We start from the raw sequence: 12753 nt of genomic DNA on the forward strand, positions 1-12753 counted from the left end.
ACAGTCAGCAGCACAGTCAGCCAGCCCACCTGGGATAGCTGGGACTGCTTCCACTTTGGGCAGTAGGATCATCAGGGACCAACACAAAGCCTTCCTCTCCCTCTTGAACACCTCAATCCACCACATGGGCGGGTCTCTGTGCCCACAAAGGCATCAGAGGTGACTCTGAGAGCTCCCCAGGTCCCCAGTGCTAATGTTTACACCCCCTGAGCATCACCCCTTACCTGCACAGAATTCCTCCTCCTCCTCGTGTGGGAAGGGCTGCTCCTGGATGAGGTTTTTGCGGTACACTCGGCCCCCGATCCTTATCAAGGGGGGCCTCAGCACATCCATCCTGCTCCTGCTCCTGCTCCTCCTACTGCAACAACACAGACAGCTCTGCCAACCCAGGCCAAGGAAAAGCTCCTTTCAGGGTTTCCTTGCACACTGGGTTGGCAGGGGCCTTAAAGCTTAGCTCATTCCAATGCCCTGCCATGGGCACCTTCCACTATCCCAGGTGCTCTGATGGGGATTCTGTGAGCACCCTGTGCCAGGGCCTTGCCACCCTCACAGGAGAACAATTTCTTTCTAATATTCAATCTCAGCCTCCCCTCCTTGAGCTAAAAGCGCCTCCATGTAGACTCTTCAGAAAGGCAACACCTCCTCAAACCTTACGTGTCTCAATCACAGAGCAATTTGATGAGAAATCACAAGTATATAAAGCACAATCAAGTGGACGCAGGAAATTTAAGCAGTGTGAGCTATGTAACTCTGAAACTCACAGGTTTCAGCTAAAAGTCACTGTAACCTCAGGCAATGTGACATTTCATAGTTTCTTTGGGCTTTAGCTGGCACTGAGTTAAAAATGTTTAGAGTGGAGAACATTTAATGGTGCTAAAACAAAGAGCCAGCAGTGTTTTGTCAGAAACTTCATATCCCCAGCACTTGAATTTCTATATTCACTGGCATGGTTAATTTAATATTGGATCTCAATTTTTAACCAGAATCTGTTACTCAGAAAATAAAGTTTCCACCCAAAAATTCACCTTTGTCAGAAGGATTACCTGTCCACTGCAACAGAATAGGAAAAAAAAGAAGAGCTGGCCACAGAAGCAACTAGCATTTATCACAGAGTGACATCAGGCTGAGAAGGTTAATGTTAATACTTCTCCCTTCAGCTCGAGCCCCACCTTTTGAAATGACTCACAATCATGTGAACTTACAGGACAATAAAAACCATTACACTTCAATAAAAGTAATAATTCCTGTGGCTCAAGGAAACAAGTGCAGAGGCCAACTGTGTACAATGACGGGAAAAGCCATGAAAAATCAGTCGCTGGGGCTTTTGCTTACAGGCTTTTTTTCGGTGGCGGGAGGGAGGGGGGTAGTTTTTAATACTTTAATGTGTCACAATTTTTTGACACAAGGACTTCTGCAAAGCGAGCAGCGACAGCGGGAGGCAGAGCGCAGCTGGGGCTGCAGGATCCGACTCCTGAGGCAGCATCCAGAGGGGCTCCGCGGGAGCCGGCTCCGCGCCAGCCGGGGAGGGCGGCAGGGCCCGCACCGCGCAAATCCCCGGGGCCCCGCGGGTACTGCAGCAGCAGAACCCCTCGGCTTTACGCTGACACCGCTGCGGGAAGGCGGCAGGAGCAGCGAAGCGTCCCCGTTCCCTTCGCCGCCGCCATTTTGTCCCCGCTCCCCCCCCCCCCGCCGGAAGTGGCGCGCGCCCCGCCCCATCATGCACCGCGAGCGCGGCCACGCGCGCCGCCCGCACCGAGCCGCCGTCCGGGCTCCCGGGTGAAGGAGAGAGGGTTCGGCAACGGGACCGGGGAGCGCCGGGAGGCGGCGGCGGCCCGGAAGGTGAAGGACGACGGCATGAGCGCGCGGGGAGGGCAGAGGCTGCGGCGGCGCGTGGGCCCCGCACTCACCGGGAAGCGGCTCGGAGGGGCCATGGGCGGGAGGGCGGGGAGGAGGCGTGGCCTGTGGGGGGGCGTGACCATGGGCGTTAGGGGGCGTGGCCATGGGATGTGGGGGCGTGGTCTCTGGGGCGGGAGCGCGGGGCTCCCCGCCCCCCAAGATGGCGGCGCCTGAGGCGCCTGAGGCGTTGGCTGGAGGTTCCTGTAACAGGCCCAGGCATCGCCCTGACCTGCCGCCTCCTCTCCTCTGTGTTTGTTTAAAATAAACCCCCTGCAGCCACACTTAGGGATCTGTCGGGTCTGCGAGCCCCGGCTGGCATCGTTTCAGCGCAAACGATCTCGCACCTCCCTTGCGAGCAGGGAGCTGAGCCCGAGGGTTTGCTGAGGGAGGTGTTGCTGGGTATAGCGTGGCAAAAATAAAAGTTTGCTTTATGCAGGCGTTTTTCGTCACGGCCCCCAAGCCCCCAGGCTCCTGTGAGCTGCTGTTTTCTGTGGTGCGCTCAGTAACACTGAGCACTCTTGAGAAACTTATTTACAAGGGATGGAGGAACTGGACAAAGGGAACGGCTTCCCACTGACACAGGGCAGGGTTAGGCGGGATATTGGGAAATTATTCTCTATTATTCTCTGTGAGCCCCTGGCACAAGGGAAATGATCCCCTGTGAGCCCCTGGCACAGGGTGCCCAGAGAAGCTGTGGCTGTCTCATCCCTGGCAGTGCCCAAGGCCAGGCTGGATGGGGCTTGGAGCACCTTGGGATAGTGGAAGGTGTCCCTGCCCATGGCAGGGGTTGGAATGAGATGAGCTTTGAGGTCTTAAAACCCCATTTTGTCCACAAAACCCTCGAGTGCTTTCCAAGGGCACTGTGTGTGTACCCTGCAGAGCCTGCAGCAGAAATAAATACGATAACAGAAGTGAATTAAATGGGCAGGATAATTTGGAAGTGCTTGTAAGTATTTGGAAAAGCAGCAAGTGCTGTCACTGATAAGGGCCAAGTGACACCTTTTGTACTATCAGAGAGGGACATGAGGAGTTTTAATTCCCACGTTGTGACAAACCCAGTACCTCTTAAAAACAAGGCTGAGAGCGTGCGAGAGGCAGCTGGAATTGTGCTGCACAGTGCTGGACCCTCAGGCACTGCCAGTTTAAGTCAAACGCAATGTTTTAAAGGCAAAAGCACGTCTGAGTGATGCAGAAAGCAGCTGCTGCGGGTTAGGCACGGCGTGGCTCCCTGCAGGATGTGCTGCTGGAACTGGCAGTCCCGCAGCCTTCCAGGTTTTATGAGGCAGCAGCGCTTCTGTGTTTGTGCTCCTGGAAACGAGGAGGAAAAAAAGGAAAGAAACCCCGCCTTTTATGGCCCTGGGCAGCGGGACAGGCGCCAGGGCAGCTGAAGGCCGGTGAATTCAGGCCAGTAGCCTGCACCTCGTTACTCTGTGCACGCTCTGGATGAATTCCCAGGGGAATTCCGAGGGGTCGGAGCGGGGGTTGCCTTCAGTTTCGGGGTGTGACAGCTCCGTGCCCGTCCCCACAGCGGGCACAGGCAGCTCTCCCACACACCCAGGGCAGCCTGGGCAGCGGGGGCGGCTTCATCCTGCCCCTCGCTGCCTTCATCCCTCCTAACTCCTGTCTGTGTCCCGCAGGCTGGCCCAGGGTGCCATGGCAGCCTCCTCCTCATCCTCCTCGGCTGGCGGAGTCAGCGGCAGCTCCGTGACGGGCTCGGGGTTCAGCGTGTCGGACCTGGCGCCGCCCCGCAAAACCCTCTTCACTTACCCCAAAGGAGCTGGGGAGATGCTGGAAGGTGATTGCTGCTGCCCTTCTCCTTCCCCGCTCCTCCTTCAGCTGCTGAACTTCCCACCCCGCTGGCAAAAGCTGGAGGTAGAAAGGAAGCACCGGGGTTTGGTTGGTCCCGGCTTTCCCACCAGTCCATGAAGAAGGGATTTTTCTGGCTGTCACCTCCTTTTTATCTCCATGACAACACTTCAGACCAGGAAGTATCTACCTGAAAGGGAACATGACAGGGTTAATTGCTCATTGTTAGCTAATCCTTTGATGTCGGGCAGGGGTTGCTGCGGGGATAGCTGAGACAGGAATATTTTTCTTGGCAGAAGTAGTAATTTTCTTGGTTTGGGTTGGATTTGACTGGGTTAGTCCAGGCGGCAGCTTGTCTCGTTGCCAGCCTGCATCTGGGTGCCCGAGCCCTGCCACCAGCTTCATCGGGATCGTGGAAGGAGAAGCCCAGGAAGCTCTGGGTGAGGGAGGAAGGGCAGGTCCTCCAGGTGACAGAGTTAAACCTGTGTCTGCTCCCCTTGAACTTCCCTTGTTACCGTGGCATGGCTGGAGTGTCCCTGTGGCAGCCCAGGGCAGCTGGGAGCTGCTGGCTGTGCTGTTGAAGGGTTGTTTTTATTACACATTAGAGCCCATATGCCAGGCTATTGAAGTAATTATGACTAAAGGTTTGCTCACAGAACTTAACAAGCCCTCAAAACAAATTAAAGTAATGAAGCACCTCGTGTTACCAAATAGACAGGCAGGTGTTCCTCCTGAGAGCCACTCAGCAGGACAGAGAGGGAATTGGAGGAGAGAATCCAACATTTAGGTTGGAAAAGACCTCCAAGACCATCGAGTCCAGCCTGTGACCAATCCCCACCTTGCCAGCAGCACCAGAGTACTGAGTGCCATGTCCAGTTATCCCTTGCACACCTCCAGGAACTGTCCACCACCTACCTGGACAGCCCCTTCCAATGTTTTTCCCTGAAAAAGTTCTTGCTGATATCTCCACAATGTATTTGGGGCAGCACTTGTGAGAGGAAGCTCTGAGCACAGTGAAACTCCAGCTCTTTCCTGGGGTTCAGCTTTGGATTAGGTATTTCCAGATTTTTGTCTTTGAAACTGCTCTCCAATTGTTGTGGCACAGAGCTTTAAATGGGTTGTGCTTTGGGCTGACCTCTTTACCAGAATCACAGCGGTTCACCTGCTCTGGGTGGCAGCAGCAACCAAACACTGTCCCTGTTGCAGGAAGCTCTAGACTGGCTTTTGAATTTCTGACACCAAAGGTGATACACTCATTCTTTCATCAGGCAGCTGCCAGAGGAGAAGCTGCAGTTTCCTGTTCAAAAATTCCCACTGTCTGACTGATTTTTATTGCTGCTTTGGCTATCTCACTTGTTTCTAAATAAACCCGTAGGTATTTTGGGGTTTTTTAGAAGGAGGCAGTAGAAACTATGGCAGTGCTTGGTACACAATTAGCTGTGTTTCCCAGATTGTTTTATTTCTGAGTCACTTACATGATCAATTACTGACTTGGATGGCAAGATACACATTATTTGAAACTCTGTGTAGGGTTATGGTCTGAGCCCATGGGAAATCCTAAAGCATTCTAAGGACACGAGCGTCTGAGCCCTGAGGGAGTCAGAGACTGCCATAACATTACCTGGCTTCTCCTTAGCTTAACTTCTATTTAAAATGAACTAAAATTGCTTGTCAGAGGGAATGTAACAGAATTTCTTCTGGGATGTCTTCCCAGGCAGCATCAGGAAGCAGCCAAAGCCCTGTGCAGGGTCTGTAGTCAGCACAGGGGAAAGTGTCAGAACAAGGCAAGAGTCAACCCACACCTCAAACATTAAAACAGGAGATCAGGGGCTCTGAAGGCTGCTCAGCCTCAAACTGGGGTTCAACCATCTCCTTATTCTGTTCACAGATGGCTCTGAGAGGTTCCTGTGTGAGTCTGTGTTCAGCTTTCAGGTTGCATCCACGCTGAAGCAAGTGAAGCACGGTAAGCGTGAGGCTCGGGGAGGGCGGCGGGGGCAAAGCCTGCCCTGCTCCGGGCTGTCAGCCACAAGAAAGCAGCGTGAGTGCTCAGTCAGGCCACCACCGAGTCCTTTTGCCAGCCCTATGCAAAGCGCTGGGAGCCCACAGAGGCGGGGTGGGAACGGGCTGTGCCTCCGACGCTTGTTTATCCCTGGCTGTGTGGCAGCACAAGGTGAGGCGGGAGGAGGAGGAGGCTCTGGGCAGGAAACGCCCACGCTCTGATCTCGGCCGGCACTGAGTGTCTCTGCCTGGGGCACAGGGACGCTCCACTGCACCTTTGTTTCTCTGCTGAGCCCTGTGGCCCTGGCAGGGTCAGGTGAGGTTTCCCCAGTCACTGGGGAGGCGGCCGCGCGTGGCGTGGCGTGACAGGGCTGAGAACACTCCCTGCCTCCCCAGGGAGCAGCCTGACGTCCTGTTTGAGCCTCTGCTTCCCTGCCAGGCCCTTTGCCCTCGCCCAGGTGCCTGTGACCCAGCTGTGGGCTGGGCTGTGTCACAGCTTTGGTTCTCACAGAGCCCAGCAGCAGATCCTGTCTGCTGCTCGAGGGTCACATCCTCTCTAGTCCCCACCTCTGTCAGCCAGAATGGTACTTCCACCTGTTGTCTCTGAGTGGAGAGGTTTCCTGTCCTCCTCCAGCTGTGGGGGTGTGCAGCAGCTTACAAGGCCGTGATCCTGTATTTCTGCACCAGAAAGCACAGCTGAGCTCCAGAGCCATTGTTTCCAGAGCTGTGCTGTGGCGGCAGCTACTAGGGGCTGCTACACAGTCTGGCACCCCAACAGACACCAGCCTTTGCAAGTGTGGAGCACCTCTCTGTTTGCTCCCTGTAAGAAAGTTGGAGGGCTTAAAAAAAAAAGATTGAGGTCATCATTTTTTGGCTTGTTTGTTTGACAGTTTCCAAAAGGGTGCAGGAGGTGGGGTGAGAACAGTCCCTCTTAAAGCACCCACTGCTGCAGTCAGCACAAATCACACACAGTTTATGTTATGCCTCTTGCTAGCCCTGGGCCGTCTCCCCAAGAGGCTGCAGTGAGCTTACAGCACTGTTAGACCTCAGCAGAGCTGGGAGAAGGGACATTCCCATCTCTGCATCACTGCAGCACATCTAACTGAAAATGGACACTGTGTGCCCAACTGGTAATAAATAAATCTGAGAGGAAGATGTTGTCTGGGGACCTTCCTCTCATCAGCAGGCTCTGGTTGCAGAGCCTCTCTGCCACCCTCATCCAGGTCCTCCTCCAGGGACCTTCATCAAAAGCACAGTTCCTCCTGCTGCACCCAGCTCTACCATGGGCTGACCAAGCCCTCTCTGAACTTCTCTGTTCCTCTGCACTATAAATATTTATGCTTTATGAAATGAGCTTCATCCTGTTTTCACCCCTGTACACTAATGGGCCTGATGTTTCCCTGTTGGGACTTGAATATACGTGGCACGGGCAGGGATGGGTAAACACACACTGGGGCAGAAAAGCCTGTCCCTGCTTTCTCCTCGCTGTTTGCACAGAGTGGGTTTCAATTCAAATGGGCTCCGTGGGTTCCATTCTGCCCTGCTCCCCACTGACAGCTGGGAATTTGCATCTAATTGAAAGCTTTAATTGCACTGCCATTGCAAACCACAGTTACCTTTGAACTCCTTGCAGATCAACAAGTCGCAAGGATGGAAAAACTTGCTGGTCTGGTGGAAGAGCTGGAGGCAGATGAGTGGAGGTACAAGCCAATAGAGCAGCTCCTGGGATTCACTCCCTCCTCAGGCTGAGCGTGTCTGGATCACTGCTGTCAGGGAGCAGAAGAAAAACGTTCCCTGGCTTGGCTCCAAAACACCCCCCATCTATCAGATGCTGGCAGCTGCATCGGCAGGATGGGGCTTTGGGTTTTTTTTTGAGAGTGGGGATCCCCAGTAAAGCTGCCAATAAACGGAAATGACGAGATTCTGTAGGTCCTTCCAGGCTGGCAGGGCTTGGTTTCTGTAAGTTAGAAGGCAGGATCAGCTGTACAGCCCCTGGATAATCTCTGTGTTGTTTACAGAGGGGGCACAGGGACAGTGTGGGGAGGGCGACCTCGTAACTCGACCTGGGTTCCTGCTGGAGCGCAGCAGGAGCGCTGGGTGAGCGGGGAAACCCTCTGGAGCAAGTGCCAGAAGCACTCCTCAGCCCCTGCCGTCCTTCTGGGGGATGGACACAGACTGTCCCAGCGCTGGGTGAGGGGACAACGGTGTCACCTCCTGCAGCAGTGCCTCGGCCACTGCTCAAGCCCTTCCCTCTCCATCGCCGTTTGTCTGGTAGCGCTGGCAGGACACTGCTCAGTCTTTTAATACCCTGAAACTTTGTCCTCTTAGTTCTGTATTAGATTTCTCTGTGACAATAAAATAACTCTGTCTTTGAAACTCTTTGTCTGGTCTGATGAGGGAAACAATCAGCTGTTTGGGAGTTAGGAGGTTTAGTGAAGCTCAGAGGCAGATCAGCTGTCATGATGGAGACTGAAGTTTGATGTGAGAGGAACCAAACCATACTGAAAATTGGCTTGGTTTAAGTCAGATTTGAATCCTGGTTTAACTCAGCCACAGGAGAAGACCCTGGTTTAAATCCAACCATTTTAATAGTCTTGTTTTTCGGTTGTACTTCACTTCTGTTCTTGGAGGGAACTGGATTTCCATGTTCTGGCGTAACCATTTCAACATGTTGATTTTCCATGGATGAGAGCCTTCGCCCCATGGCTCTGCTGGCCAGCAGGGGGTAGGAGCAGCACCGTATGCAAACAATTATTTGATTTACTGCTCCAGATGCCTAATTTTTCCATTTTCAACATCTCACGAGATGATTGTATTTTGTACTCACTATTTCAGCCCAGCCGCATCTGCATTGAAACAGATTAACTGGGATCCGTTCCCATTTCAGATCACCAGCAATTAGCTAAAACTGAGGGGGGAAAACACACAGCCACCTTTTGTGTGTGTTGCTGTGCATAAATCAGTTGCAGTGCCAAGAGCCAGCTGTGGGCAATGCCGAGCCCCACGCTGCCTGAGCCGCGGTGAAGCCGCAATTCCAGCTCCGTGGAAATTCACCGCGTGGCTGCGGGAGCAGCGCAGGGCCGTTCTCACGTAGGGCTGAGCTCAGCTGAGACTGTCCCACGCTGCCTGAGCCCCAGCCCCGGCCCCAGCCCGGAAAACCTCCTCCCCAGCCTTGGAGAGCTGCCAGGCCCTGCTCTGTGGGGGCCTCCTGCACACTCAGCGGCTCAAACGTGATGGCAGGCAGGATTCACACTCCATCCATCCCAGATGGGCTTGCTCGGGAAAGGAGGGAGCGCTTCAGCCCTCCGCTTTTATTTGCTCGGTGGCATCTATTTTTAATCCTGCTCACTCCAACCACCTACATCTACCTTGGCCAAACCTGCCAAAATTCTCACCCCATGGCATTGTGGGGTTTGGGAGCGGAGCAGCAGATCCCCCAAACTCCCTCACCCACACCCGGTAACCCCTGCTCGCTGACCCAGCGCAGTCAGGCACAGAAAGAGCTTTTCCTTTTCACTGCTCTACTTGGGAAACTTTCCACCCTGCCAGCCCTCCTGGGATGCCAGGGGCTCTGTGCCTGCAGCTCTGCCCAGGGGATGCAGTGCCCCAGCATTGCCCAGACTTCCCCATCCAGATCCAGAGCACGGCGGGGCTGAGATTTATCCCCCTCGCCCTCCTCCCATTGCTTGTTTTGCAGCAGTTTCTTGTGCTGGGACAGAGCAGGAGCAGGGAACGTCCCCAGCTCTGTGCTGTACATGGTGTGTTTGTATGTGTGCCCAACACCAAAATAGACACATGTGTGAGAGCCATTGAGAGGAAGTGAAAAGTTCACCCTGTACAGTACTACGAATGCAAAAACATGTTGTTGGCCGTTCCCTCCTCCCTCTCAGTAAACACTTTATGTAAGGCAGGGAGAACTGGAGGGATCCGTACGGGCAAAGCCTGCCACGCTCCCCCTCCTCCAAACCCAGGTTTTCCCTGGCAGCTGGAAACTCCCGGACCAGCCTATTTCCTGCCTTACAGATCGGTGCGGCTGAGCCAGCGGTGGGTATTTCTCCTTGGGGTGTGGAAGCCCCACGTCCCCCTGGCCCGGGGTCCCGGGAGCTCGGGGGGCCGCAGGGGGGAGGGAGCCCGGCAGCTGCCAGAAAAAGTTGATGCGGGGAGGGGAAATAAAAAAAGAGCCGAACAAAGAGCCTCGTTCAGAGCTGCTGTTGGTTTTCCTGTGGGTGCTCGCAGCAGAACGTTATGTACCGGCACAGGCCCCGCTCACACCTCCCCTCCCCGGCTCCTCTCGCCGCTGGCCAGGCCCCAGCGCCGGCCATGGAGCCAAGGCACGCGCTCGCCTCGCTGCCCGGGCAGGCCGCCCGCAGGGAGGGCCTCTCCCAACATCCAGGATGCTGCAGTGTGGGGCAGCACCCCCAGAAACACCCTCTGCCATCTTCTCCCCCAGAAGCACCCGCGGCGAGAGGAGTTTCACAGCCCACACCCTGCCAAGGACACGGTGCCCACCTGGAACTCAACCCAGCACTCAACCCAGCACTCAACGCAGCACTCAGCTCGGCATCCCGGCTGCCAAAGCCTGGCCACCACCCTCATGGCTGCACGTTCCCCATTCCCCGCCCGGCTCCTGCCGCTGCCTGTCCCGGGGCGACCGCCGGGCCCGCGAGGTTTGGCTGTGGCACAGGCCTGCCCGGCCGGCGGCACGCCGGGACCTGCCACCGCGGCCCACGCAGCCACAGCTCACCTGCCGGGCTGGCCAGGGGCTCGGGGGTGCAGGGTCACCCCTCGGTGCCTGTCACCCCCAGCCACCACCAGGGACCCGCTGTGAGGGACACCCACCCCACCAGCACAGAATAAACCATGGCCTCAGCCCCTCTGTTGCTTGGACACAAAGGATCCCAGCAGTGTCAGTGCCAGCCCCGTGTGACAAAACAGGGTGTAAATTTAACTAAAAGCGATTTTTTGGGAAAAAAACGAAGCCAGGGGCTCCTCCATAGCAGTAGCCCATGGGTCAGGAGTTTGCTCCCCACTGCACAGTGTGCAGCGACGTGAGCCAGAGCACTCGCTGAGCCCCTCAGTACATCTCCTCCCTTCCTCCTCCTCCTTCCCAGCCCCCTCCCCTGCAGCCTGCAAAGCGCTGAGCTCAGCACATCGGGGCAGGGGCCCGGCCAAGGACCCTCGACAGTGCCAGCCGCTCCCCCGGCTCCTGCTTAACCCTTTGCACTGCCGGGCTGGGAATCAGAGCGAGGGAGTCAACCCAGCCCAGACACGGGGGGCAGGCACGGCTGGGACAGACAGGCTGGGAACAGGCTGTCCAGAAAGCCTCAATCCCTGCTCTCCCAGAAAGGACAGCAGGTCAGGGGGAAACACACGCTGCTCCTGCACAGAAACCACGCCGGGTGCACTGCCAGCAGCAGCACCAGGGGAGGGGAAGTGCAGGGATTACCAATGCTAAAACTTTGCTTTCCAGCCCAAAACCGTTCCTAGAGGCCCTGCTGCAGAGGAGTGGCCTGGATCCCAGCTTCTTTTGGGAAGCAGAAGGAGCTGCCAGCCCCACATTGCCTGCCCTCCTCTCCCAGCTGGGTTATTTTATTGCAGGGATCAAAAATTACATTTCCCTTTAAAACTTGCCATCGCACCAGAGCTGCTTGCTCTGCTGCCTACTAGAAGATGTTATGGCAAAGAAAGAAAAATATTTATGCTTGGCTCTAGAATTCCAGCTTATTTTTAGCTGGGCGCCTTCCCTGTGGTCCTTTACCTCTTTTTTGTTTATTTGCTGCTTCCCCCCCATTTTGACCCCCCAAACCAGCAAATCCTCCTCTATTTTCAGCCTCAACCAGCCAACATTTGTACCAATGTCTTGGTGGCTGTGGGAAGAAATAACCCATGAGGTGCATTTTGTGAAAAACAGGATCCCAAGCAGCATCCCGCTGAGTGTGCAAATATTGAGGTGTATTTTTAACAGCTGGGGGCTGGGGGATTGTTCATTTTTTTTGTCCCAAAAACCGAGGGAGTATCTCTGCAAGCTGTGGGCACAAGCCAGGACTTGTTCCCAGCTCCCCACACCTCTCCTCTGCTCCCTGGGATGCTACCCACTCCCCAGCCCGGACTTCCACGCCCAGAATGCAGATGGATTCAAGCTGTGACCCCCAAAAGCAGCTGCAGCTGCCGGTGGGGTGCCCGGAGCCCTTTGTGCCCCTTTGGGTGGGAGCAGGTGGGGCCCCGTGTGCCCCGTGTGCCCCGTGTGCCCTGTGAGCCCTGTGTGCCCCGTGAGCCCTGTGTGCCCTGCTGTGCCCTGCTGTGGCCCGTGTGCCCCGTGAGCCCCGTGTGCCCTGTGAGCCCTGTGTGCCCCGCTCTGCTCCGTGTGCCCTGTGAGCCCCGTGAGCCCCATGAGCCCCGTGTGCCCTGCTGTGCCCCGTGTGCCCTGTGAGCCCTGTGTGCCCCGCTCTGCTCCGTGTGCCCCGTGAGCCCCGTGAGCCCCATGAGCCCCGTGTGCCCTGCTGTGCCCCGTGTGCCCTCTGAGCCCTGTGTGCCCCGTGAGCCCCGTGTGCCCTGTGAGCCCCATGTGCCCTGCTGTGCCCCGTGTGCCCCGTGTGCCCTGCTGTGCCCCGTGTGCCCCGTGAGCCCCGTGAGCCCCGTGTGCCCTGTGAGCCCCGTGAGCCCCGTGTGCCCTGCTGTGCCCCGTGTGCCCCGTGTGCCCTGTGTGCCCCGTGTGCCCCGTGTGCCCTGTGAGCCCCGTGAGCCCCGTGAGCCCCATGAGCCCCGTGTGCCCTGCTGTGCCCCGTGTGCCCCGTGAGCCCCGCTCTGCTCCGTGTGCCTCGTGTGCCCCATGAGCCCCATGAGCCCCGTGAACCCCGTGAGCCCCGTGAGCCCTGTGAGCCCCGTGAGCCCCGTGCGCCCCGCTCCGCTCCGTGTTTATCGCCGGGCTCTGATCCCCGCGGGCTCGGCAAGGACAGCAGCCGAGATAGAGCCCGGGCTGCCTTCGGAGCCAGCTCAGCCCCTCCGATAAAGCCGCGGGCAGCGCGGCGGGAGGACAAACAAAGCCCCTTATCT

General features: G+C 56.4%; 2 protein-coding genes across 7 annotated transcripts in view; one reads left to right on the forward strand and one right to left on the reverse strand.

Annotated features, from left to right (window-relative positions):
- Positions 1 to 1954, reverse strand: part of ASCC1 (activating signal cointegrator 1 complex subunit 1) — a 34528-nt gene extending 32574 nt beyond the window's left edge. The window contains exons 1-2 of one of the 6 annotated variants that reach the window (XM_059477189.1): positions 1908 to 1954; positions 225 to 358 (exon numbers count right to left, since the gene is read on the reverse strand). In XM_059477189.1, the coding sequence (XP_059333172.1) occupies positions 225 to 333 (109 nt within the window). In that variant the 5' untranslated portion in view covers positions 334 to 358; positions 1908 to 1954. Of the gene's footprint in view, positions 1 to 224; positions 359 to 1025; positions 1552 to 1753; positions 1773 to 1907 lie in introns of those variants that run through there. The other 5 variants (XM_059477191.1, XM_059477192.1, XM_059477188.1 and 2 more) reach the window with 5 other exon arrangements.
- On the forward strand, positions 1713 to 8076 carry ANAPC16 (anaphase promoting complex subunit 16). Its single transcript, XM_059477194.1, has 4 exons — positions 1713 to 1839; positions 3534 to 3691; positions 5591 to 5665; positions 7334 to 8076. The coding sequence occupies exons 2-4, from the start codon at positions 3550 to 3552 to the stop codon at positions 7447 to 7449; spliced, it is 333 nt and encodes a 110-aa protein (XP_059333177.1). The 5' UTR covers positions 1713 to 1839; positions 3534 to 3549; the 3' UTR covers positions 7450 to 8076.
- The last annotated feature ends 4677 nt before the right edge of the window (positions 8077 to 12753 follow it).

Source organism: Ammospiza nelsoni, chromosome 8 (assembly GCF_027579445.1).
Source record: "Ammospiza nelsoni isolate bAmmNel1 chromosome 8, bAmmNel1.pri, whole genome shotgun sequence".
NCBI lineage: Eukaryota > Metazoa > Chordata > Aves > Passeriformes > Passerellidae > Ammospiza > Ammospiza nelsoni.